The sequence below is a fragment of the Esox lucius genome, chromosome 8, assembly GCF_011004845.1.
Source record: "Esox lucius isolate fEsoLuc1 chromosome 8, fEsoLuc1.pri, whole genome shotgun sequence".
In the NCBI taxonomy this organism is placed as follows: Eukaryota; Metazoa; Chordata; class Actinopteri; order Esociformes; family Esocidae; genus Esox; species Esox lucius.
The window spans coordinates 33108039-33135632 of record NC_047576.1 but is presented as its reverse complement, the minus strand read 5'-3'; the positions used below and the strand labels follow the sequence as shown (position 1 = coordinate 33135632).

Here is a 27594-nt window from a genome sequence, read left to right as displayed (position 1 = left end):
GATTGACTTGGCCAGTCTATAACCTTCCACCTTTTGGCCCATGAATAAAATCCTTGGTTGCTTTAACAGTACATTTGGGGTCATTGTCCTGCTGCAATGTGAAGTACCATCCAAGCAGTTTTGGGTAATTTGGGTTGCATCTGAGCAGACAATATGTTTCTGCATCCTTCAGAATTCATCTACAGCTGCCATCAGTGTGATAATAAAGGCAAGGGAGCCAGTTCCAGTAGCAGGCATACATATCCAAAACCTGACACCCCCTAAACTTATTTCACAGTTAAGTTGGTATGTTAGTTGCTTTTTTCACCACACTTACCTCTAGCCATCACTCTGGTTTATGCAAATATTTGCCTCATATGTTTACAATGCCAATTTCCAGAACTATGCAGGCTTTTATGGTATTTCTAAGGCCATCCTGTTGTTGAGGCTAATTAGTAGTTTTCCACCTTGCAGTTCAACCTTTGTAGTTCGGTTGGTAAAGTTGTCTGCAAATGGTAGTGGTTGATGCAGCCACGACTACTTCCTGTAGAGCAGTGTTTCTCAACCTTTCTCCTGGGCGCCCCCCTCCCAGCATGTTTTAGATCTCTCCCTGCTCTGTCACACCTGATTCAAATGATCAGCTCATTATCAAGTCCTTCATGAGCTACATCCGGTACGTTAGGGCAGGGAGAGATGTAAAACATGCAGGATGTTTGTTTTGTCTTCATTATGGTGAGCGTTCTTTGGTCATCTGTTTTAGAGGTATTTCATGGCGTAGCAGGTCTCCTGATATTGCTGATCTATCCAGTAATTTTTTTTCTTCTTAAAGGGGAATAACAAATATCTAACTATGTTCAGAAATCATATGAATTGTTGTTCTCTCTATGTGTGCAGCACTCTAACACAGGGAGAGCATGGTTGAGCAAGTGTAGCATCATCTGGTTTTATTGCTCTCCCCCACTAAAGCTATTTGTTTGAATGTTTTGAAATAGATTATTTAAGTGAAAAACATGTTCTGTCACAGCAAAAACATTCATTTAGGGAACCCCAATTGATTATGGTACATATTTAATGTGATAAATGTCTGTTACAGATTGAATTTTTTATCTTTTATTAAGTTTACATTTTCATGGGATAAATGTGGTTTTCAGGGTCTAGCAGGGTCTAACAGAGTGATGAAACAACTACAGACCAATGGGAGCGATTTTACCTGTAAACATTTAACTTTATTCAGTAACTCACATAACTGATAATAACTGATAATATTGCAGAATTAAGCATTTCCTGCAGTAAAATTATTTAAAATGAGGAGGAGGCAGTCCTGGAGGGAGACGTGATAATCATTGCTGATACTATTTCACAAACCTAAAATATGAATCCAAGCAGAACTCATGACTAATCAGAAACATGTTGGGCTGTTTTCACAGTCTTTCATTTACTTTCAAAAAATTAAACAGATGTCATTAGGAAATTCTGCTCTGAAAATCAACATTGTTCCCCAAGCATCAACGGGGAAATAGGAAACCTTACCATTGCCAACTAGATTGATGCCTTCTACTGATTTATGCAACTATGAGTAACTGTTTATTTAGTCTTTGTAGTAATTGGTAAGTGAATTATTATACTGGCAGTAAAATTATTTAAAGTAAGCATAGCATATCAACAATCATGTCAACTATAATTTGTTCCTTTTTTTGTCTGAAATGTAATACCAAAGCTTTGCTCTTTTCCTACATAGTTATATGATTTTTTCAGATATGAAATCATGTGCATTTTGACAGAAAAAAAAAGTGATATCAAGTAGTCAGCATCTAATCATAGCTGCTCTCAGTCGGCTAGCTAATGTTAAAGAGGCACTGTGGAGAATCCTGCATCTAATGTTTACAACACTGAATTTAAGCAATTTCACAACTTGTCCCCTCCTCCTGTTTCTAGTTTTGCTAATGTGGAAATTAGTAAAACTAAACAAATAACCTTGAATGAGAAGGTTTGTCCAAACGTTTGACTGACACTGTGTGTGTGTGTGTGTGTATATATATACATATATATACATATATACACATATATAGAACAAAGAGGCCTGACGCGGAGATGCTGGGAAACCCTTGGGCATTTATTATAAATCTCAACACAAACTAGAAAAAAGGGAAAATAAAAACATGCAAAGACCAAGAGGGTTAATAAGGGTAGCTGCAGCACAGGCCTCGGCGAGGGCAGCGGGGTTCTGGGCAGTCGGCTCAGTCTGCTCCACCTTCCCTCTCTGGAACATAGAGAACAAAAACCACAGTCAGCATTTCTCCTCGACATACCTTTCTGAGAGTCCCCTTTGTCCTTGCCCTGATGAGTCCTGATGGATTCCAGGTGTGGCTTGTCAGGGCTCCTTGTTTGGGCTGTGTTCAGCAACCCCTCTGTTCTCCTGAGTGGTGCTTTAGGGGTACAGTGGCACGACGCTGAAGCTCCACTACGGTGCCCCCCATGCCACACACCCCCACAGCCATCCCACCAGGGCCGTAGGCCAGTCCAACGCCATTGCCCACAGCGCGTTTAGTTGGGAGAGGCTGTCCGCGTTGCCATGCTGGGTACCGGAACAGTGGTGCATGTCAAAGGAGTAATCCTGCAGGGCCAGGAACCACCGGGTCACCCGGGAATTTGTGTCCTTGGCCCGGGCCATCCACTGCAGGGGGGCATGGTCAGTGATCAGGGTGAAGCGCCTTGCCAGGAGGTCGTACTGTAGCTCATGGACGGCCCATCGGATGGCAAGGGCCTCACTCTCCACAGTAGCATACCGGGTCTCAGCGGGGTTCCATGTCCTGCTGATGAAGATGCCCGGTTGCTTCTCCCCGCCAAAGTCTTGAGAGAGCACTGCCCCAATCCATGTACTCGACACATCGGTCTGCAGGCTGAAGGGGAGGTCAAAGTCAGGCACGTGCAGTATTGGCTCCATATTGAGGGGCCTCATCAGCCTCCTGGGACCACTGGACCTTCTCCGGCTGGCCCTTTTTGGTCAGGTCTGTCAGGGGAGAGGCTACAGACGAGAAGTTAGGGACAAACCACCGGTAGTAGCCGGCCAACCCCAAGAATGCACGTACCCAGGTTTTTGGAGTGGGCTGAGGACCGCTTGTACCGTCTTTTCCTGGGGTTTTAGGATGCCTCGGCCAATCAGGTACCCCAGATAGTGGTGCCCCCCATGCAATAATATATACACTGATCAGCCATGACATTATGGCCACTGACAGGTGAAGTGAATACAGTAACACTGATAATCTTATTATCACACTGACACCTGTCAGTGGGTGGGATATAATAGGCAGCAAGTGAACATTCTGACCTCAATGTTGATGTGTTAGAAGCAGGAAAAATGGCCAAGCGTAAGGAGCGACTTTGACAAAGGCCAAATTGTGATCAGAGCATCTCCAAAACTGCAGCCCTTGTGGGGTGTTCCCGGTCTGCAGTGGTCAGTACCTATCAAAAGTGGTCCAAGGAAGGAAGAGCGGTGAACCGGCGACAGGGTCATGGGTGGCCAAGGCTCATTGATGCACGTGGGGAGTGAAGGCTGGCCTGTGTGGTCTGATCCAACAGACGAACTACTGTAGCTCAAATTGCTGAAAAAGTAAATTCTGTTACTGATAGAAAGGTGTCAGAACACACAATGCATCGCAGTTTGTTGCGTATAGGGCTGTGTAGCCGCAGACCAGTCAGGGTGACCATGCTGACTCCTGTCCACTGTTGAAAGCGCCTACAATGGACATGTGAGCATCAGAACTGGACCACAGGCCATGGAAGAAGGTGGCCTGGTCTGAAGAATCACATTTCCTTTTACATCACGTGGATGGGTGCATGGGTGTCACTTACCTGGAGAACACATGGCATCAGGATGCACTATGGGAAGGAGCCAAGCCGGCAGAAGCAGTGCAATGCTTTGGCAATGTTCTGCTGGGAACCTTTGGGCCCTGCCGCTCATGTGGATGTTTCTTACCACACTTACCTACCTGAGCATTGCTGCAGACCTTGTGCACCCTTTCATGGCAACGGTATTCCCTGATGGCACTGGCCTCTGTCAGCAGGATAATGCACCCTGACACAAAGTAAAAATGGTTCAGGAATGGTTTGAGGAACACAAGAACAAGTTCCAGGTGTTGACTTGGCCTCGAAATTCCACAGCACACCTTCAGAGGTCTAGTGGAGTCCATGCCTCGATGAGTCAGGGCTGTTTTGGCAGCAAATGGGGGACCCACACAATATTAGGCAGGTGGTCAATAATGTTATGGCTGATCGGTGTATATATACATACACACACTATATGGCCAAAAGTATGTGGACACCCGACCACCCGGTCCACCCGATCACACCTACAGTATACGGGCTTGTTGAATCCCATTCCAAAACCACGGGCATTAATAAGGAGTTTCCCTCCACCTTGCAGCTACAGTATAACAGCTGCCACTCTCCTGGGAAGGCTTTCCACAAGCTTTTGAAGTGTCTCTGGGTATTTGTACCAATTCAGCCAGAAGAGCATTTGTGAGATCCGTCACTGATGTTGGACGAGAAAGCCTGGCTCACAATCAGCATTCCAGAGGTGTTCAACAGCATTGAGGTCAGGGCTCAGTTCAGGTCACTCGAGTTCATCCACATCAATCTTGTCAAACTATGTCTTTATGGACCACACTTTGAGCACAAGGGCACAGTTATGCTGGAACAGGAAACTGTTGCAACAAAGTTAGAAGCACCCAATTGTCTAAAATCTCTTTGTATCCTGTAGCTTTAAGATGACCCTTCACTGGAACTAAGGGGCCTAGCCCAAACCCTGAGACACAGTCCCAGACCATTATCCCCCCAAACTTTACAGTAGATGCATCTGGCATCCGCCACACCCATATTCATCCATGAGACTGCCAAATAGTGAAGTGTGATTCATCACTCCAAAAAACATAATAATGCAGTAGTGCCAAGTTCATGGCTCCCTAATGAGCGTTCTTTCATTATCATAGATTTATTTTTGAGAGATGTTCTGATATTTCTGATATATATGTCTTGGTGGTGCCATCTTGCCTCCACTTCTTTAATGATTGTCTTCACAGTGTAGCATCTAAAATGTAATGCCTTAGAAATCATTTTATTTTCCTCTCCTAATCTGTCTGTTTCATAAAATAAGATCCCTTTAGCTCCTTTTGAACGATGTAGCTATGCAGAATGCAACCTGGAAACCTTCAAAGGAAATCCTACAGGAGCTGCTGACTTTATTTAGGGCTAAACAGAATCTTCAATTAATGTCAGATGACAGCAACTTAACTTTGTATATTGTTCTGAGTGTGTCTTAACACAGTTACAACCGCTGTTTTTTTGTCTTATTTCTCATTTATATATAGTCTGTTCCCGTTTATTAAATTGTTGCTGCCCTTCTGTCTCTACTAGTCATAGAACAATTTTGTCAGTGGCATACCTGAATAAATGTACAAAATGTAAATAAATGAATCCCAGGTGAATTCATCTCTTTCCTCTTCCCTGCTGTAGTCCATCCACCAATAATTTATTCTCTTCCTCTTACCTACCATTCTCCATCCACCAATCATATCTCCTCTCCCTACTTTTCGCCATCCACCAATCAAGTCTTCCTTATCCCATGCCTCCTACCTCTTCTATGAGGACACATGCATACAAGAGGGAAACTTCATTCATCAGAAGATGAAGAGGACATAGATTCACCTGAAAATGTTAACCTGCACTCATATTTCAGCCGTGTCTATTAACCTTAAATGACTCCAAACATGAAACACACTTTTCTTGCACACGCCCATCCCAACCGCCTATTCCTCTGAGAATGTTGTGGCACAATGCAGTGTGGAAACACGGTGTACCAGGAGCATTACAGTTAGTGACTACTTTAATTCCTGTCATTATACTGCCTCAGACAGACAGGGCCATTACTGAGACATTACACCGCTGTGTGTAAGGCACACACACGGAGCATCAGGTTTTCTTGATGTTTTGTGACTAAAGGTGTGACCTCAGTGACTTACCTTTTATGCCTAAGCATAACCTTGACTAACCTAACCTATCTCCTAAGCCTACAAAATAATTTAGAAGTGTCAGGTTTAATGCTTTCATGTACTGTCATGATATTTCAGTGCATTCTCATCCTGAAAAGATAGAAAAAACGATACTTGCTGTATTTTCACACACACCTCAAACTCACTCTTCTTTACAAACCTCCTATGGCTCAGCTACAGTTTGGCCGTCTTACAACCCAACTTAAACCTCACAAATGTATTCTCCTAAAATATGTTTGGTAAATTCCCAGCTAAGCATTTTTTTCTTTAATTTTCAAAGAGTCAGGAGGTTTATTTATTCAGAGTTCACCTTTCCTCTCCGTGGAACATTAGCTCAGAGGAATCTCCTGCCTCAGCTCAACAGAACACACACACACACACAATATACCTCACTGTTTCTGTCATTTACATTCATTTCAGCGCTCATACACACTCCAGTGCATGCAGGGAAACACACACTGACACACATTGATTTCAACTTAAATATTAGACACACTTAACCACCTCCCTGTGAAGAGACATGGGTAACCTTGCTGACGGGCACATTACCAGAGCAGAGTAAGAATGGAGAGAATGAAGAGTAGTACACTGTCCCTCCAAAAGACCAGGACCTTGTCAGTCCGTATTGTCACTGCACAGCTGCTGTCAATAATTATTCATTTCTTCAGGTCAGCATAAACTCACCTTTACCTTTTTGCCTTTCTGTCGTGACAGTGATGATAATGTGACACATGTTAATCCATCATCTCCGTGGAAATGTACAGGATAACCGCGACGAATACTAAGCCCGTCCTTCATCTTCCCTCAGACCCCTTCCCCCCTGACACCCCCCAGAATGTGCGCGCTGGGAACGAGACCCAGGTACCAGACGGCAGCCGAGTGGGAGTGCAGGTCCTCTGGGACCCCCCAAGAGAGGGAGACTTGCCTGTTCACCACTACAAGGTCACCTGGAGCGCCCGTCACGCCCCTCGGCCCTCGGCCCAGGACAGGAAGGACAATGCCCGGGTCACCCTGGAGGTAATCGACCAGCTTGACATGAGCGAGCGCTGTTAAATAAATCAATGTACGAATCATCAGTTCGGTGCCCAATGTCTGCAGATTAGTCTTATCCACTGTAAATCTATATCTATATCGTGGCTGTGCTGAGAGGACGTGTGTGTGTAGTGTGTGTGTGTGCGTGGTGTGTGTGTGCGTGCGTGCGTGAGGGTGTTGTGTCCCCTGTTTGTACAGATGACAGAAGTCATGCAGGTGCCTTCGTTGGTACACGCAGTGGCCAACTGCACCTGGGTTTTCAGGAAGTGCTAACCCTAAACCTAACCCCTAGAGTTATTTCTCCACTAAAGGTCAGAGAACAAAAGCGGCAGCTGCGCGTTTTATTGTAACTTAACCATTTTCCCATAAATCAACGTGTCTCTCGCCTGGTTCTCATTACCGTGTTTGTTTTTACTATAACACCAGACTAGTGTTGCAAGCCGGAGCTTCATTTCACAGAACTTCCTGGGATGAAGAGCTACTGTTGGCACATGGCGGGTCAATGGAATACATGTGAACTGAGTGAGGTCTCCATGCATTTCTGATCGTGTTATAATTTGGCTTTGTCATATAACCTGGAGAGAAAACAAAAGAGCAATTCTTGACTGCATTTTTGTCCTTTTTTGATGAAGATGAATATACAGAATGTAGCTACCCAGCACGATGACCAGGACTTTGTCGGGCTGTTGGGTATGTGTTGTGGAGAACTGTACTAAAAGCAAAGCGTTTCCGAGGGTCACTATCATTGGCTATCCTCAATGTCCAGTAACCGATGCCTATGGCGGTCAATGGAAATCCCATGTTTTGATCCGGCCCAGAGCTCTATAATATGGTGAGCAGCCTGTACAGGGTCTGTAGGGGTAATAAAGGAACAGCCTGGACCATTTTAAAGAGCCATAATGGCTCTGATCCTTTGCCCTGATGGAGATGGCAGCCTGTTCTGGGACATGGTCAGGAATGTTTACAAGGGCTCCCAATGAACACTTTACCATCAAGAACACAGGCAGCTGTGCCAAGCCCACACACGCATACACACACACACACACACACACACACACAAAGCTACATGCACACAAACAGATACTGTACATGTATAAATGCACACACATACCTGGAATGCTGTATGGACTGTTTTAACTGTAGGGCTATGGAAACACTTAACCCGGCTTTCACCATATACGTTGCAGAGGGGAACCTAAAAGCAACTGGCTTTTAACTCTCAGTGTTTCATTAGGATCAGTTATTATCTGTCTGTCTACAATGTTGTGTCTACCTATGACCAAGGGTAAATGAGCAGTCAGAACCACTTTAAATCTTGTTTTGATGTCCTGTCACTCAGGAGGATAATGGAAAACAGCTGTGTGTGTTTGGGCATGTATGTGTGTGTGTTTAAAAGTTATCAATCAAGATGAGAGGGGAGTTTTTTCATTAAACTGTCCAAAATGCTACCAGACCATAGATGATGGATATAACTCTGTCATTAAAGCAGTCTATCATCAGAAACAGGCAGATTTTAGCTGACTCTCTGGCCTGTAAATGTTGCCTAAGCTAACAGCTGTGCTTTCATACTTGGCTTGCCTTCATCAGTCAAACTGGACACAAAAAACCCTTACAAGCAGAGTTTGGAACTTTGATGAGTGGATGCTGACATCCAATCTTAGAGTTAGAATGGATTGTAATGCAGGACTTCTTCCTTAAAAGGCATATTCTTCCTTTGTTTTCCAGATGATTCATACATTGGTACAGTATATGACCTGTGTGTGACCTGACTGAATACGGTTTCACCAAAATGTTTATATTGTGGTAAATGTACCATGTACTGTAGAGTTTGTGGACTATAAAGGAATGTAAGCTATCTATGTATCATCATTCCTGTGAAACAAGTTGTATAGGAAGTTAGTGGACACAATCACTGAAAAGATAATATCAGCTGTGTGTTTATTTGAAAACTTTGAATGTGTGTTCATGTCAGTGGTCAATGAAGGACAGGGGATATTTCAGGCAGTGGTGTCTATATATGACTGACTCTATAGCCTGTCCATCTCTCAATCTGTTAATTGCTTTTAGTGACTGTGTTATGTTTTTGTCAGGCTTTGTGTGAAATGGATCTCCAAGGTCTACTGCCAGGTACCTCCTATCTGATCCAGGTCCAGGCCATCTCATACTGGGGACAAAAACGCCTGAAAAGTGGCCGTGCCCAGCTTACCTTCACGACACAATCTACAGGCAAACAGCTTACCTTTACCACAGAAACTAAAGGTAAACTGCTCCCTTTTACCACACAAACTACAGGTAAACTGCTCCACTTTACCACACAAACTAAAGGTAAACTGCTCACCTTTATCTCTTAAACTACAGGTCACCTTTAATATAGAAATTACATAGATAAAATGGTTGCTTATACCACATAAACTACAGGTCACTTTACCAAACAATACAGGTTAACTAATCATCTGTCCCACACAAATTATAGATTAACTGATGCCCTTTACTACGCAAACCACAGGTTACATTAACTACAAAAACTACAGGTTAATTAATCACCTTTTCCAGACAAACTAGACAAGCAGTGGTTTCTAATGTTCCTTCCTCCACATAAAGACAGAGGTTTTAAAACAGTTTGACTAGCCTTCACCACACAAAAGGGTTAACATGTACAAGCGAGCTGACCCTGGTCTGAACTAGTTTGATGTGGGAGCTGTAGATGTCAACACCCAGCCTGGGTTAAGGTCCCCCCAATGGGGACCATGCTGAAAGACATGACCCTTTAACTTCAGAATCAAGGACCTGGCTTGTATCAGTCCTGTTGATCAGAGCTTATCAGCGTTGCAGCAATTGTGAGGTCATCAGTAGGTGATGACTCCAGGCGTCTCCATTTAACCTTCACCCTGACCATTCAGTGAAGCGTACACACACACGGGCACACACACAGACACAGAGTGTCCTCAACACTAGGGGAGATTCTACCCTGTCATTCTCTGTTCTTAATTATGCCGTGTACATTTCCCCTAGATTCAAGATTCATTTGCACATATGCCACAGGGGCTTTGGTTAAACCCGTCAAGATTTTATTTGGCTTTGGACAGTCCTACGTGACAAGGACAAGCTTTAGTTATAGAGCTAAACATTTTTCTTTTTTCAATGGCCCAATAAATCAAAGGTTTTCCAGCAAGTCATCTAATTTTATACATCTTACATATTTTCAGTAATTTTAATCAGCACCTGGTATACCGCTCATGTGGCCTTTAAAATGCCACTTGCATTGTAAAATTACCACTTTATGGATATTTACCGCCTTTTTCATTCTGTACTCTTGCAATAAGCCTCTTCAAGCAGCAGAAATGTTTACAGGAAAACTGTTGAACTAGTGCTTCTGTTGTGAGCTGTGGGTTTTATTCTGTACTAGAAGAACTTTGCTTTGTGTGTGTCTCTCCCTTTTCTCGGAATACATCTCCCTTTCTCTCTGTCTCTCTATCTGTCCTTTGTATTTTACTCATCTGTCTCTAAATATCTCTCTCTTCTGTATATCTCTCCTCAATATGTTCCTCCCTTCTGTCTGTCTCTCCACCCCCCCTTCTCCCATCCCTCTATCTCTTCCTGTGCCAGGTTTGTCATCTCTACCTGCCCCACCAGGTCCCGAGCGGATGAAAGGAGAGTTCTCCAATGAGCTCCCGTCGGCGCCGCGCCTCGTCATCCCTGCCGGTCCCGAACCTGTCCCCCGCCTGGCCACCCCACCCACTCTGCGCCTGGAAGCAGCTTCCCCCCACTACCACAACGACCAGCTGCAGGTCAAGGTGTTTTGGAAGAGACGGCACCAAGGCAAGTCAACTGAATTCGGTTAGAAAAGACAGCGAGGCACAGAACAGGTTGATGGAAGGTTGGATATCTCTTTTAGGCTATGGGTTCCGTCCCAGTTGGTAGGGGAGAGAGTTGACCGAATGAGTTGGTCCCATTATATTGGAGATCTATCACATCTGTCTGGTCTTATTGGGGAAATACAGTATGTTCTATGTTTTGCATGTCTTTAGAATAAAGGCAGAACCCACTATAGTAGCTGAGTTAACAGCCAGTAGCGGTGGGAGAACCAACCAATCCCCTGTCAGTTTCAGAGACATTTCTGTAGTTCCTGTAAACACTGTCTCTCACAAAGCCTTTCTGAAACATGCTCTGTGAGAAACGTGTTAGAGTGGTGTGTTTGGCAAGGTGATGGTGGTGAGAGCAGGCCATGGTATACATTCACTGGTGATTGGACGTTATCTGCTTGAGAGAGAATGAGGAACATGAGGACGGATGTAATAACAACTGTATGGGAACATAACCAGGAGCAGATGTGTTGTGTTTGTGTGAGTGAAAGAAATACAAAAAAAGATAGAGAGAGAGCACAAGATAGAAAGCATGTTAGTCTGGGGTTCAACCTGGAGATGATGAGAAGATGGATCGGATTGAAGAAATGAGGAAGAACAAGAGTATAGAAAGAGAGAAGGACAGACTGAGAAATGGAGGCAGAGAGGGAAATAAAGGCTTGTCTGAGGTTGATTTAACTTTGAGATGTGTCTGATAAAAAGATCTCTCTCCCTCTCTTTCTCTCCCTCTCTCTCCCTCCCTCTCTTTCTCTCTCTCTCTCCCTCTCTCTCCCTCTCTTTCTCTCTCTCTCATTACACACACAAGGCTTACTCAAGCTCCTTATGTCATACGACAAGCCTGGTTTCAGACTGTAATAACGCTCAAAGGAGTTACAGCGGGTGTGCTATGTTCTATTAGAGTTAACCCCAGCAGAGCTCATCCCATGGTACCTCCACACATAACGTGTATCTCCCTTCTGTTGTGTTTAGAAACACCAACAGACTCGTCCACGTACATCCTGAGGTGGTATCCTCACATGTGTGTCAGCAACGTCACCAAGGCAGAGAAAAGAGCCACCGTGCAGGTAAGTCTCAGAGCTACAGACATTAACAGACATTAACAGACATTAACAGACATTAATAGACATTAACAGACATTTACAGAGAAAAGAGCCACAGTGCAGGTAAGTCTCAGAGCTACAGACATTAACAGACATTAATAGACATTAACAGACATTTACAGAGAAAAGAGCCACCGTGCAGGTAAGACTCAGAGCTACAGACATTAACAGACATTAATAGACATTAACAGACATTTACAGAGAAAAGAGCCACCGTGCAGGTGAGTCTCAGAGCTACAGACATTAATAGACATTAACAGACATTTACAGAGAAAAGAGCCACCGTGCAGGTAAGACTCAGAGCTACAGACATTAACAGACATCAACAGAGAAAAGAGCCACCGTGCAGGTAAGTCTCAGAGCTACAGACATTAACAGACATTAACAGACATTTACAGAGAAAAGAGACACCGTGCAGGTAAGTCTCAGAGCTACAGACATTAACAGACATTAACAGACATTAACAGACATTAACAGACATTAACAGACATTAATAGACATTAACAGACATTTACAGAGAAAAGAGCCACAGTGCAGGTAAGTCTCAGAGCTACAGACATTAACAGACATTAATAGACATTAACAGACATTTACAGAGAAAAGAGCCACCGTGCAGGTAAGACTCAGAGCTACAGACATTAACAGACATTAATAGACATTAACAGACATTTACAGAGAAAAGAGCCACCGTGCAGGTGAGTCTCAGAGCTACAGACATTAATAGACATTAACAGACATTTACAGAGAAAAGAGCCACCGTGCAGGTAAGACTCAGAGCTACAGACATTAACAGACATCAACAGAGAAAAGAGCCACCGTGCAGGTAAGTCTCAGAGCTACAGACATTAACAGACATTAACAGACATTTACAGAGAAAAGAGACACCATGCAGGTACGTCTCAGAGCTACAGACATTAACAGACATTAATAGACATTAACAGACATTTACAGAGAAAAGAGCCACCGTGCAGGTGAGTCTCAGAGCTACAGACATTAACAGACATTAACAGACATTAACAGACATTAACAGAGAAAAGAGCCACCATGCAGGTAAGTCTCAGAGCTACAGACATTAACAGACTCTTTTTCATAAGCTTGTCATTTAGCTGGAGGGGTCAATCGATAACAGGCTTTGTCACACTTTACGAAGTGTTTAGGTTCTGTTCGGTCAGGGCTGTGTTTTCCTAAAGGTCGGGATTGGGTTGTGACTGATTCCATCTGCTAGCTGCTGACTAGATTGTATACAGCCAGTCAGACACATTGGTTTGGTTTGTTGGGTTTTGTTCAATCAGAGATTTTAGGCAGAAACTATTGCTTGAGAGGATATGTCATAAATGATACAACACACTAAAACTGCTTCTATAAACAATATACACAAAACCATTTTGCTAAATTCCAGAAGGAAGACCATTTAACAAAACCCATAAACACTATTTACCTGATTTAAACACAAATCTTTGTTCCATTCACACAATTCTCTTTGTAAAGCACAGTTGTCACCATGTGATCATGTAGAAAACACTGCCATTCAGGAATTAAACTCAGATTAATCTACAATTCTAACACTCTCAACAAAGAATTGTCAAGGTGATAATACTAACAATCATAATTAGTTAGCAAACAGTCAGGATGTTGACATGAAAAAAGGGCCACGGTTTAGGTCACCTGTGTTTTGGGACAATGGACAAAAACATCAGAGGTCAGGTACAGGAAGGGGAAGATTAAGAGGTGGATGAGCGAGAAGAATAAAAAATGTATCCCTATTGACACTGATGAAGCTATACTTGACCATGTTCTTGTGATAATGAGGGAAACCAGGCTGAGACTACAGTCAAACCTGAGCCATTTCAAAGTTGCATCAATTGTCTGGACTTGAAATGAAAATCCATAAATTACTGTAAACTTATGCTGATTACTTTGCTGACCACGTTGTTTTCTGTACTCGACTTCTGAATCGCATTAGCCCACACAAGACAGAACAGTACAGTAAAATCACATCAACGTTCAAATTCTATAAAATACACTTTCTTCTTTTTGTAGAATTGAGATACACCAATTGATGGTGGTAGACTGTGCATGATTTCTGAAGGCCCAAGAACTAGCCATGCTAAACATGGTTGTTGAAAACAACCGTATGCATTTACAGAAAGCCAGTAAAGAATGGGTTTTTATATGGTATACAGACCATCAGAAAATGTATCTTGAGAAGTAGGTGACATTTTCTGACCCAGGTAAAATACAGGATCCTGAGGCAGAATACATATGTATTATGACTAATACCCTATACCTCTCTAAACATACTTACTTTGTCCCTCCACAAATGTCCAGTATTGGGCTAAATGTCCAGTATTGGGCTAAATGTCCAGTATTGGTGAATTAAGTAGCAAAACCTTCCACAAAATGAACAATAATGGTATTTGTGTATATTTCAGCATACTTTCTAGACATCATTTACATTCTACAATATATGCAAAGTGTACCGTCCATTGGGGAATTCAGAAGTGTCACTGTATTCAATGGGTATTCAGGAGTGTCACTGTATTCAATGGGTATTTAGTAGTGTCACTGTATTCAATGGGTATTCAGTAGTGTCACTGTATTCAATGGGTATTTAGGAGTGTCACTGTATTCAATGGGTATTTAGTAGTGTCACTGTATTCAATGGGTATTCAGTAGTGTCACTGTATTCAATGGGTATTCAGTAGTTTCACTGTATTCAATGGGTATTTAGTAGTGTCACTGTATTCAATGGGTATTCAGGAGTGTCACTGAATTCAGTGGGTATTCAGTAGTGTCAATGTTTTCAATGCTTTTGTGTAACTGTTGAGGGCGAGTTACATGTTTAAACTGGATATTGTGTTTGTTTCTTTTATATGTAAAATATTTGTGTTTGAGAAATCTGAGGTTTGGTCAATACTTTGTTATTTTCGAGGAGTGTGTTAATAGTTTTGAGAAAGTGTAGTATACATTTAGGCAATGTGTCTTAGCAGCTGTGGAAAAACAGTAATAAACAGAGGAATGTGACTGGCTGGCCTGGCCAGTTTAGATATTACAACCTCAACCACAGACACATTTTAATCTAAAGCCGACACTTCAGTCCTGCGCCACAGAGTTGACAATGCAGAGAAGGTGTCTGACTGAAGAGAGTCAAAGTGGGTTCACACAGTCATGTATTTATTCCAGTGTTGAACAGGGCTGGTCTAATCAAAATTAGACCCAGTCCCAGCCCAGTCAACTCAACCAACCAACCAACCCGAGAACATGTTCTTACTCGGTTTTATTTGTGACTCAGACGTTATTGGCGACACAAATAATGTGGACACTTTCTCCCTCTATGGAAAAACTAATTTCAGATGTTGGCAACTATGACCACTAAATAATTCCTATGCTATAATGAGCCAACAATCAGGGAGGGCATGAGGAACAAAGCATTGGCTGGCTTGTTGCTCTCTCACTCACTCTCTTCTCTCTTTCTTCTAAATGATTATTAATAAGTGCTTTATCGACATGGGAAATATTAGTTCAGATTGCCAACACAAGGGTAGAGTAAATTCAACTATATTTGACTTTCAAAAGATTAAAGGCATTTCAAATATTATGATGTATGCACAGTGCTTTTACAATGTGTAAATAACCAGAAGTAACAAGACAAGGGCAAATAAATAAAATAATGAATGTTGGTTAAGTTCACAATGTTGTTGGTGCAGCGCTTGACATCTTCTCATGGCAACTAGTCACAAATCTTGCTGCTGTGATTGGACATTGGGATATTTTGCAGGAACCAAAATTGGACTCAATCAGGTTCAGAAGTGCACCTCTCTTTGTGGGCATGGGCACATTGTTTTGACTATACATACAGTACTCATGGTTGTTTGTCACCTCTTTTCTCTCACTCCCCTTCTCCTCTCATTTCTCTCTTCTCTCTTTTTTTCGCCTCTCCTGTCCCTTCTCTCTCTTCTCTTTCTTCTCTGTGTCTCCTCCATGCTGTGCTGATTGATGATGTCCTCTGTTCTTCTTTTGCCCTTTCCTCTCTCCTCTCTCCTCTCATCCCAGGGAACACATTTTGTTATTACGGGTCTGCTGTTTGCCTGTAAATACTGGATTGCAGTGGCGCCTATAGCAGCAGAGGGCGTTGAAAGGTCAGAAGCTGTTACCGCAGTAATTACCCCACCTTGTTCTGCAGTCAGGGCAAGAGGAGGCAAGGCCGTGCCCTGTGCCAAAGAAGGTATCCACACATGCCTTAACACACACACACACACACATACAGCAAGTAAATATCTGGGTGTTTATGTACTGTTTCTTCATGGCATCTTTGGATTTGAAACACCTTCCTTTTATCTATGGCTTTATGTTCTTTTGAATATTTAGGTTGTTTCTTTTTTGTGAGTGTAGGGTAACATGGTGCAATACGGCCACTTGGGTTAGACGTCCCCCAATGTAACTCTCACAAAAAACACAAAATGTCACCATTCTTTTTTTCAACACCTCCTCTGGCTGCCATTAGTCTTAATCAACTACAAATTTCCTCTGTATCATCACACCTTCTCAGCCAACTATTAAAAATGTTTTTTTCCGAATCTCATTCTAAGGACTGTTGGGATTAAAAAAAAATATTATTTAAACTATGATAAGTTTAATTTAACAATGAAATGGCGTGTGAGGAAAATACAAGTGGTGTAAAAAAAACAGGGCCAATTCATAAAAAACTTTATTAACTTATATTGGGAAAAGATTCCCCTGGTGCTCAACTAACCCAATGGGGGGGGGATCCCATCCCTGTAGCTGGAAAAAATGCCCCTTTCTTAAAAAAAAGTATATTTTACAAATACAAATGAATCTGTCAACTGTAGCCATTTATTTTACCTTAAGCATCTTCAACATACCAAAAAATTAGACCTTGTCTTGCCCCAGTTTAAATCATCATTTTGTAGATGTCTGACTGTGTGCATATCTGTGTTAGAGCTCCCCCTGGTGTCTAGGAAGGTGGTAATGCGTCCTGAAAAGCTGTCCGCAGAGTTCCACACTGTCAACGGCTCTCTGCAGTGTCTCTTCCGCTGGCAGCTGTCGCAGGATGCACCGGGACAGACGCCTATTGCTGGGTTCCAGTTTTCCTGGGTCCAGGTGTCCCCCAGAACCATAGCAACAGATGGACAAGACACCCTAATTTCTCAGACACAGATTTTGGCCCCGGTAATATGTGTGTGTTTGTGATCCAGGTCTAACAGTACATGTGTGCATTTTAATTCCAACAAGAGGGAAGAATGTGACAAATTGTTCTCAACTGTGTTTATTAGCCAGTTGCCACCAGGGACATTTTTATTTCTGGCTTAGGGGTAAGGTTTGGGATAAAACCTACAATGGGATGTATTGTTACTATTGTTAGGCATTACGGGTTAGGTTTGGGCTTATGATCAAATGTTAGGGCTAGGTTAAGTTTAGTTACAAATATTATTAAGGTTAGGGTTAGGTAAATGGTTAAGGCTAGGATTAGGGTAAGGGGATAGGGAACATGGTTTTCTGATCCCCACAAGGACAGAAAATCAAACGTGTTTGTGTGTTAGGATGTATATATTAACAGCCATCATTTCCCTTCCCAGGACCAGCGCTCGCTGACAGTGAGGGGAATGCAGCCAGACTCCACATATAAGCTGCAGGTCCAGGTGCTGTCAGGGAGGGGCAGTGGTCCATCAGTGGCCCGGACGCTCCACACACCTCCCCTCAACACCACCCTACTATGAGGTACTGCCGCAAGGCCCTAACGTCTCGAACACAGGTCTGTCTTGGCCACGCCAGCAGCTCTGAGATCACCACATAATCTCACCATTCCTTTTAGAGGGTTTCTACCTCTCAGGACCAAATTAGGAGGGGAGGGAGATTTGTGCTTATGTACATGCCTCTTTGCGTGTTGTCAGTACCCCTTGGAGTGTGTGAGAGAAAACAACACTTATAGTTTTGGTAATTTATTAAGTAGAATATTGGAAACGTGTTTCAGACGTCCCAGTCTGATTGGACACCAGAAGGACTGTGGGGTCACCGGGGGTGGAGAATGAGGTGCTGGGAGGAGGTGGAGGGGGAGTCAGGAATGGAGAATCTGTAGAGAGTTTTATTGATTGTGTGCTTTTTTTTAGGAATAAGAATCTATTTACCATGTAGTCTATGGTACTCTACGTTTCACAGGACAAATAACTGTGGTTTTGGCCAAGCTTTAAGCTTTACATAAAGAATATTTGAAATCATTTGAGAATTTCTATAAATGTTTTTATACTATCTGATTTGCATAAATAACACAGGGTGTTTTAATGCAATTTTAGTTCACCCTGACCCAACCAAACACCATTCTCACTCTGTTTTCCAGGCTTCTCCCCCAAATATGCTACGTCCTCTGCTGCTCTTCATCACCATAGCCTGTGTGTGTATTCAGAACAGCACTGCAACATCCTGGATATGTTTACACACACTCATTTTGACACTCTGGTGCACCAAAGCTTTGTCATGTTTATCGCACAGGTTACATGATGGACAACATCACCTTCTCCTGAAAAATAAAGTGAATCTATACCAAGACTGGCCATTAAAATTACAATATATGTATGTATGTTCATTTTTTAGAGATTATAGTTTTCAGTCGTGAATAATGTAATCATATTTTTTATTTTTTCTACATTTGTAAAGAGAAAAATATAGCACTGATGTATTTAGCAATACCAACATGTCTGCCCAGGTCATTTTCTGTTTAGTTAGGTCCTACAAGGAAAATGTCCCTGCAAAAAGCAGTTGTTGTAGTTGTGTTAGTTCACATGGCTACTCAGTGTTGATGATGTAATCCTCTGACATATCTGTGTTTCATTTTATTTATTGTGTTGTAATAAAAGATGATTATAATATGTGGTGCTCTCCTGACCCGGGGGCTTACTTAAGGTGCACTCGTGAATAGTGTTCAGATTGAAATGTTTTGGTTAGAACAGACATTGTTGTTCATTGTGAATTTATAATCATGTCAGCTGTATGCATTGCATTTCTGTCTGCAACTTCCATCCATCACCTTTCTGAACACACTCCTGACAAATATGCATGATGAGATCAAACGTTACTTTGGGAGGCACAAAGAAACAGTTTTCTGTACCAGGTGTTGTGTTCGGTGTTCTAAATAAGGCCTTTTAACCTATTTACTTGCCATGAAGGGTATTTGAGGTTAGAACATTGTCATTCTGTTTCATGTAAAGTGCCATTGATGGAAACACTGCTGAACATTGTTATTTTTGTAAATATTATATGTGGAGTAGTGTACATTATTATTTCCATAAAATAAAGGAATTAAAATGAAAAAAAACATGGTAGTTTATCGCGGCTCTGCACCGCCCGTCCGCAAGAGGGCAGAAACTACTCGATAACAGTTTGCGCTCAAATGTGACGCAATCGGTTAGCGACCGCAATCTACTGAGATGGATGTTTGACCACAACAAATAAGAATTGTTTGATATCGTTGTAGTACAGGTCTGTTGCGATTGCCAACATCTGGTAATGTATTTGCATTTAGTATGTGTTTGTGTTTGTGCGTTATCATTATTGTAAGAGCAAGTTAAAGCAGTGCAGACGATCGCTTATGTCAGCCTTGAAATGGCAGGAATCACTTTGAGTTGCTAATAATATGCTAGCTAGCGAGCGTTGTATAGATAGCTATCTAACTATCTTGTTTGGTAGTTAGTAATTATAGATTCATTGGCACTTCAGTGTCTTAACACCTGACAGCAAACAACAGTAGAGCCGTGGCCTCATTTAAATGTCGATTCCAATACGACCAAAACAAAGCCGCTAAAGTTGTCAACCTTAGCCAACAACAATTATCTGCTTGGTAGCTGAAGTTTCCACAGAGACATGTGTTGTCCTAAAAGTGATGTAACGAGTAACTGATGAGATTGATTGATAACGTTTGGTTGTTGTTGCAGGCATCACCATTATTATCTGCCCAAATATTTTAGGACAGGATTAGGCAGTAATTATCTAATGTAAATGATTATAAACTGTGAGGAACAACAACATTGGAAAACAACATAGAAGCAGGCCAAATGCGTTTATTCTAATAGTCCTAACTGCTTACAGTGTGGTTGCCATTCAACTGGACTCCTTCGTATGTTCATGTTACACAGTTATTCTAACACAGCTCTCTCTCTACTTGAATGCAGCTTTTTTTCTGTGCTTGTAAGAAGCTTGGTCCTGGTAGGAAGTTAGAAGACAACCTTCAAAGATGAATTCACTGTTGCATAAGCATGCCAGTCTGGAGAATTGCTTGGGGAGCCAGAAGATGAGCATCGATGCCTAACCCCTGGGAGATTCTCTATTCTCCACCTTCTGAGATAAAATAATTTGGGCTGAAACTCATCACACATCCTGGCCACACGCCGAGGCTGAGAGCATCCACTGGCGGCTCAATGGTTCAGTGCCCCTGAAGGTTGGGACCAGCAGTGAGGGCCAGAGGACGCTGTAGAGGGATGGGGTAGGGGAGAGGACAGAGCCATGGTTCATAACGGCTCAGTCCCCCAAACACCACCACCTTCACCGACGCCCCCGTTGCCGGCTCAGGTAGGCGCAAGAGGCCGCTCTTCAGGGAGAAAGAGGACCCCCAAGGCATGTGACTGCTGTGGGCCCAACTCGAAGCACCACGATGGGAAGACTCCAGGTGGCAAGCCCCGACAGCGTAGGGTCCGGCTGGGGAACGGCAGGGGCCAGGGGGTGGGTGAGAATCCTAAGAGGAAGGTTGGTCGCCCCCCTTTTAAGAAACCCCCGATAACTGAGGAGCAGGTAACAGCCACCCGAGAGGAGTTGGAGAACTACTCAGTTCTGGAGCAGGTAACTCACTCTGTGGCTCAACCTGTAACAAACTCTATGGGTCAACTTCAACTTGTAACAAACTCTTTGGGTCAACCTCAAGCTGTAACAAACTCTTTGGGTCAACCTCAAGCTGTAACAAACTCTGTGGGTCCACCTCAACGTGTAACAAATTCTATGGGTCCACCTCAACTTGTAACAAACTCTATGGGTCCACCTCAACTTGTAACAAACTCTGTGGGTCCACCTCAACTTGAAACAAACTCTGTGGGTCAACCTCAACTTGTAACCAATTCGCTAGTTCAACCTCAACCAGTAACAAGCTCTGTGGGTCAACTCTTAATTAACTCAGTAAGTCAGAAGTTAACGTACACTGTGGTTCAGCTGGTGGCCAAGTCTGTAGTCCAGCCTGTGACAAATGCTCTGGTTCAGCCTCAAGCTAACTTTACAGTTCAGCCGGTAACAGACCTTTTGGTTGAACCGGTAACAAACTCTTTGGTTGCTGATTCAGACATGGAGCAGGAGCAAACAAGTGAAGGGGCTGTGTGTGAGGGTGAGCAGGCCCGTGGTCTGGAGAAGGAGCCAGAGGCTGGTTTAGACAAACCGCCATTAACAGAAAATAAGACAGAATTGTTGAAGCTGCCTCAGTCCTTTTCTAGCGAGCCAGTTGTCTCCTTCTCCAATGGCATATCTCCTGTCCACAAGGAGGAACCAACAGATTGTGGCACCCCTATGGAGGTGGAACCATCGGCCGCTGCCTGTGTTTCACCAGGAATCTTTATGTTCAGCAACCTCCACCCATTTGCTCTGTGGGACCACCGTGATTACTGTAAGATGGGAGTGTGGGGTACAAGCACCAAGCCAGAGGTGGACCCAACAAAGCAGACAGAGCCGTCACCACAATCCAAATCAGAACACAGTGTCCAAGTAGGGATCAGAGATCTCATCCACGGTAGTAGACATTTTCCTATTATTTAAGTCCTTTTTAAACATATTTATGATGTTTCTGGTAAAGCCTGTGTTGTCTTTTCCTCAGAGTTCCTTGAGCTCTTCTATGTGAAGTATGGAAGCTTCATCCCCCTCAGTGAGTCTGATGTCATCGACCACTTGAAGAACAAGTGTAATAATGACCTCAATGAAAAGTATGAAGGAGTTCTGATACACCCCACAAACCGGTTATACGTTCACAGCAAAAAATCCACTGTTATGCTGATTTAATCTGTTTCTCCTCACCAGAAAGCTAAACATCAACTCTGAAGTGGTCAGGTACAAAGCAGGTCTCGCCTCTACCCCGATGAACCTATTCAAAGTGGACTACAACAAACACACTCTGACCCTGGAAGACCTATCCACACTGGACGACCAAAACTGGGTCAACGACCAGGTAGCTATGGACCATAGGAAACTTGCTTCTTAGAAACCTGATTGGTCAACGCTTTCTCTGGTGTCTTAGGGTTTTTGTCTTGTGTCTGTATCTAGGTGATAAATATGTATGGAGAATTAATCATGGAGGCTACACAGCACAAGGTAAGAGTAGCTACATTTCTCAGTGTGTGGCAAAACGCTTTAACATGTTCCCTGACTAATCATATGTCATTTCACTAGTTGATGGCTATCCAAGACTCCATATAACAAAGACCACTTTTAATATCATTGATCAACTCTCAATGCTGTGAGCTATGTCGAGGAGCATATCTGCTGACACCAACTAGCCATAAATTCAAAGCACATGCATTATTTGTACTGAAACTACACGTGAATAAAAATGCAATGACATGGTAACAAAATTGCATCCAGCTTTTAAATTACTGGTATATGTAGTGATGGCCATATGAGGCTTCGTTACCATTCTTCTAGCAGCACTAACTCAGATTTACTTTTTCTAAATAAAAGCCATTATTGAAATAAATATGCCAATATAGTTAACAATCTAGTCTGTACGTTTTTTTTATGTCCTTTCCATTACTGTGCGTGTCTGTTCTTTTTTTACTGACTTGATTAACTATATTGTCTTATACATTTCAAGGATGGCTTTTATTGTGATAAAGAAAATCTAAGTGCTGCCAGCATAATATCCTGCTGCTAAAATACGCTAATGAAGCCTCATTTGGCCATTCACTAGGTATATGTAGTAACAAGAAACCTGGCAAGCCTAGTTCAGCTAGCCCTCAATAGAAAGTATTGCCATCTCGTGATTCGAACCCGGGTTGCCCACATGAAAGGCTGTGAAATTAACCACTACACTGCGGAGCTGTACAATGTAGGTATCGGTATAGCCTCTTGTCTCTATCCTGAACAAATCTTTTTTTGTCACTGGCTGTTTTAATAGTTACTTGGCCATTCATGAATGACATTGATACAGTTAAACTGACTAACGTTTCATACTATGTATTGCGTTTGCCACTGGCCGTTAAAACAGCGTATTAACCAGTAAGAAGTTTTACCGGTATCTACTAACTTACTGGAATAGTCAGAAAAATAGAGCAATTGCTAGTGAGTCTGCCAACGATATTTCATTTCATGGCATAAGAACGTCTTTTCTTCTTTCATGGCAAAACAACATACTTTTTACTTTCATTCGTGAATTACATTTATACAATAACTATCAATAAAGGCGACGATAACTAACTTTTTAGTCAAGTGAAAAGACGAGAGAGTTGTGGAATCTACTAGAAATAATAAATGTCATTGCTCTCAATAGACTCAAACTTAGGTCTTCCACATGAGGCACTGTCTTTAACCACTACACAATGGCATTACATGTTTCAGCAGTCACTAGACTCCATTGAGGATTGTGTAAAACTGATTAACGTGTCTTATTACGTTTACCTCCACCACAAATAGCTTCTGTAAACTGTATTGCTTTTGACACTGGCTGTTTTAACAGCTTATTACCCAGTAATAGGCTTAGTATCTACTAACTTCCTATGAATAATCATAAGAATTGAGCAATTTCTAGCGAGAATGAGGATGAACTATTCCATGCCAGAAACAGTCGCAATAAAACCGTAAGTTTTCGCCAATACAGAATAATTCACAAGGCGTACTTCGCTTCGCCTGCGAGGAGATATAACTCGGGACCTATAGTTCACAAGTCCACATTGCAGTCCGGCTGAACTAGGCTTGCCTGGTTTCTTGTTTTATTAGGTGATGCTCTTAGGGATTAGCTAAAGGTTGACATTTCAAGTATATAGCCTAATATTATTTGAGGTTTCCTTTAGCACTTCAGTATTGTGATTCAGTTGTTATATCGTGATGTATTGAATTGTAACATGTGTATGGTGATATATCGTATCTCAAGGTACTTGCCAATACCCACCCCTAGTATCTAATAGTTACTAGAAACAACAGGATTAGTTTTATATCAATATTTATTTTTGACTAGTCAATTCTGGGAAAATTCCACAGCTGTCCATTTATCTGGAATTCTTGAAGAGTCATCAAGAAAGGGTTATTGAAAAAGGGAGTTGTTAGGATGGCGGTGGTCATCTGTTTACTAAATGGTCTCTTATTGTCTCCTGTAGGTTCATTTCTTCAACAGCTTCTTCCACAGGCAGCTGGTGGCCAAAGGCTATGAGGGAGTTAAAAGGTGGACCAAAAAGGTAAGTGGATGGTATGTCATGGAAGATATAGCCATTTTATCAATTGTGCAGCATTAAGGTGACAAGAATGGACATGATTTGCAACAATCAATAAATCAGTATTTATAAAGGCCTTTTTACATAAGCAGTTGACACAAAGTGCTTTTACAAAACACCCAGCCTGACAACCATTGCAATTTTTGAGTTAAATCTGGTTTGTCCTTGGGTTTCGCAGGTGGATTTGTTTTCCAAGAGGTTGCTGCTGATTCCAATCCATCTGGAGATCCACTGGTCCCTGATCACTGTGGACATAGCCAACCGCCACATCCACTACTATGACTCACAGGGCATGGTTTTTAAATACACCATAGAGGTACCCTACCCTCAATCATCAGTCCTCTGTTGGCTCTGTATTCCAGCACTTCGGATGGTTAAAAAACAATGAGGTTGAAGTGCAGACATTCAGCTAGAATTTGAGGAGAAATTACAGCACATAGACAAACATTTTGTATTTGATACCATATTCCTAGCATGCAATGTCTACATCAAACTGTACAAACTTCAATGCCTTTTGCTGTTGTCAACATCTGAAAACAGTGCTATGGCAGCCTCTGTAACAATACAGTAAAATAAAAGTCGACAGTCTGCCCTACCTTATGTCTATCCAAAGTGCAAGGGTATAGAGCCCAAAACTCTCAATACAGGAAAGGAAGAAACATGGTGTGAAAGTAAAAAAACAATTGCTTTAAATAAGTCCCCTTTTTAGGAACCCTGAAGGACAGAATATGTCACTGAAGCTGTTTTTTCAAAACTCTGCCCTACAGAACATCATGAGGTACATCCTGGCTGAGGCAAAGGAGAAGAAGCAAGCTGGCTATCAGAAAGGATGGAAGATGGTTATAAACAAGGTATTGTTTCCGATGGTGCCATGACATTGTACATTCTGATGGTCTGTGGTGGTTGCTAACCTGTGCACCACTTCTCTGATTGGTTTTCACACTCAGGGTATTCCTCAACAGAAGAATGACAGCGATTGTGGAGTCTTTGTCTTGGAGGTGAGTGGAGAATATCCCTCAAACGGCAAAATTCACATGTAATCCACCATTTCTTGAATGTTTTCTCTGTGCTCCTCTCACAGTACTGCAAGTGCCTGGCTTTAAAAGAACCGCTGGAGTTCACACAGAATGACATGCCTAAAGTCCGCAAGAGGATTTACAAAGAGCTCTGTGAATGTAAACTGATAGACTGACTGACCACAGCAGCACAGAGAAGAAACTAGCCTGTTCAGTGGACCATGGCCTTCAATGTCTGCTTGACATTTATTGTGTGGGGACCATTAACGCAACCGGCACCAAGGAAAAGCTGAACAAGATGCTGTGGAGATAGTGTTTTCATCGACTCAAAACAGAGATGGTGACGGCCATAATTTCTTCCTTTGCATCAGTGGAGGGCAGGTGGTGCATTGTTGGACAGTTTGTTATTTCCTTTTTAGTGTTGTGGGGAGGGACCCAAGACTGTATTTTATTGAGTCAATGACAACCAAGAAGTTTCTCCTGCTGCCTGACTTACTGGAGTCTGGGGCGAACACTGCTGGGTTTCAACGCCCATATTGGACCGATGATTGCAACGTTTCCTCACTTCAGTTCTTGAAACATAGACTATTCTATGAGACATTAGTTGAAATGTGAAGGTTCTTGTTTAATACTACAATATCTGCCTGACATGAGGTACAGAACAAGTAGTCATCCAAGGCTTAATTTCAACTGAATGTACTGTTATTTTGTATGTTACTTAACCTCAAACAGCTTCTTAGTTCGTAAGAAACTCCAGAAACACCTGTTCAGATTATGACCAGAGTTACAAGTCATCTGCTGGGAGATGGATAGATCCAAGTAGCCATAAAGCTCCATTGATTATAGCTTCATGACAACACTCACCTCTTTCTGCTTCCGATGACATTGCTTATTAATCACATATCTTTACACAGTGTACCACGAGAAGTACAACTACTGCTGTTTCTTAGCCTTATTGTTTGAGGGCCAGCAAGCTATGGTTCTACTGTAGAGGACCACTGAGCACCTGAGACTTGACTCCGGTGTGGTATCAGATTCTGCCTGAGAAAGCAGGTGCTAGTCCAGGAAGAAATGCTGCTGTAAGAACATGCTGAATCCCAGCTACACTGTCATCCATGTTAATCACACTTGGTACCATTTGAAGAGATCAGGTTCACAACATTATCATTACTATGGTTGAAACGGTTGAATATGTTGCGATAAACTTTCTGGTTTTCATTTAAGTCTGTTCAGTTCTCAATTTGTATATAGGTTGCTATTAGTCTAAAATAATGTATTTAATTTTTTTTTAAGTAATGTAGTCATGCTTACAAATAGCTACCTATAGGGGGTTTCACTGAGAATCTCTAGATGAGTTTACTGTCCTTAAATTTGGATGTTTATGGAAGTTCTCAATGTTTGCCATCTCGTCATAAATTGGTGGAACAATTTCCTTCCCAAAGATAGTTATCAAAATTACAAAATGGCACATCAGTGTCTTTAACCTGTTAGCAGTCAGGGTACATTGTTTAAATGGAATCCATGCTCTGTTTAGTTTGCCTGGCACTGTTTTAACATTTCTGGCCCACTTCCCATTAAAGTTCAGGACCGCTGTTAGCATTTTCCTTTATCGTGTCCATGCGTAGCTGAAATTAATTGGTGCACAAAAAGGTCCTAAGAGGTGATTTTGAAAAATGCTGATATTGGTACCTTCACTTGAATGTGACTTGTTTGTTTCAAATTAATGGGAAAAGGAAGGAAAAATAAACCATAGCGTGGATTCCTTTCATACATTTACCACCCATTTTGTAATTTGGGAAACCTTTCCCTTAACCTTTAAATAAACTGCTCAAAAAAATTAAGGGAACATGTAATCATCACAGTACAACACCAATTAAACTTAATGGGTATCAGTCTGTCCAGTTAGGAAGTGTAAGTGATTGTGAATCAGTGTCAACAGTTTTGGGGCAAATGAAAGTGACAACAGGAGCACTGGACAAGCAACAGCAAGACAACCCTGAAAAAGGAATGGTTTTGCAGGTGGTGGCCACAGAAAATTGCTCTCTCCTTATCCTTCGTGACTGATTCTTCTTTAGTTTTGTGTTTGCTAGTGT

The 27594-nt window shown here is 42.2% G+C and overlaps 2 protein-coding genes across 4 annotated transcripts in view; both read left to right on the top strand.

Annotated features, from left to right (window-relative positions):
* The window catches only part of anos1b (anosmin 1b), a 79221-nt gene extending 59901 nt beyond the window's left edge, over window positions 1-19320 (top strand). Inside the window, exons 7-14 of one of the 2 annotated variants that reach the window (XM_010872521.3) lie at window positions 6835-7043; window positions 9149-9317; window positions 10692-10877; window positions 11891-11985; window positions 16075-16246; window positions 16982-17211; window positions 17619-17760; window positions 18377-19320. In XM_010872521.3, the coding sequence (XP_010870823.2) occupies window positions 6835-7043; window positions 9149-9317; window positions 10692-10877; window positions 11891-11985; window positions 16075-16246; window positions 16982-17211; window positions 17619-17759 (1202 nt within the window). In that variant the 3' untranslated portion in view covers window position 17760; window positions 18377-19320. Of the gene's footprint in view, window positions 1-6834; window positions 7044-9148; window positions 9318-10664; window positions 10878-11890; window positions 11986-16074; window positions 16247-16981; window positions 17212-17618; window positions 17761-18376 lie in introns of both variants that reach the window. The other variant, XM_010872520.3, reaches the window with a different exon arrangement.
* A 113-nt stretch (window positions 19321-19433) lies between these two features.
* On the top strand, window positions 19434-26724 carry senp5 (SUMO specific peptidase 5). Of its 2 annotated transcripts, none has more exons than XM_010872522.3 (10): window positions 19434-19539; window positions 20205-21799; window positions 21884-21989; window positions 22084-22231; window positions 22327-22374; window positions 24372-24449; window positions 24664-24801; window positions 25253-25336; window positions 25433-25483; window positions 25567-26724. In XM_010872522.3, the coding sequence occupies exons 2-10, from the start codon at window positions 20536-20538 to the stop codon at window positions 25675-25677; spliced, it is 2028 nt and encodes a 675-aa protein (XP_010870824.2). In that variant the 5' UTR covers window positions 19434-19539; window positions 20205-20535; the 3' UTR covers window positions 25678-26724. The 2 variants fall into 2 exon arrangements, with proteins under 2 accessions (XP_010870824.2, XP_010870825.2); XM_010872523.3 differs by having other exon boundaries at window positions 19444-19515.
* Window positions 26725-27594: the final 870 nt, after the last annotated feature.

Bases quoted from the DNA above. Each gene is read 5' to 3' on its own strand.
- senp5 (XM_010872522.3), top strand. From the start codon at position 20,536: ATGGTTCATAACGGCTCAGTCCCCCAAACACCACCACCTTCACCGACG. The intron at 21,800-21,883 runs GTAGTAGACATT...TCTTTTCCTCAG, and splicing joins GATCAGAGATCTCATCCACG to AGTTCCTTGAGCTCTTCTAT. The intron at 25,337-25,432 runs GTATTGTTTCCG...TTTCACACTCAG, and splicing joins GGAAGATGGTTATAAACAAG to GGTATTCCTCAACAGAAGAA.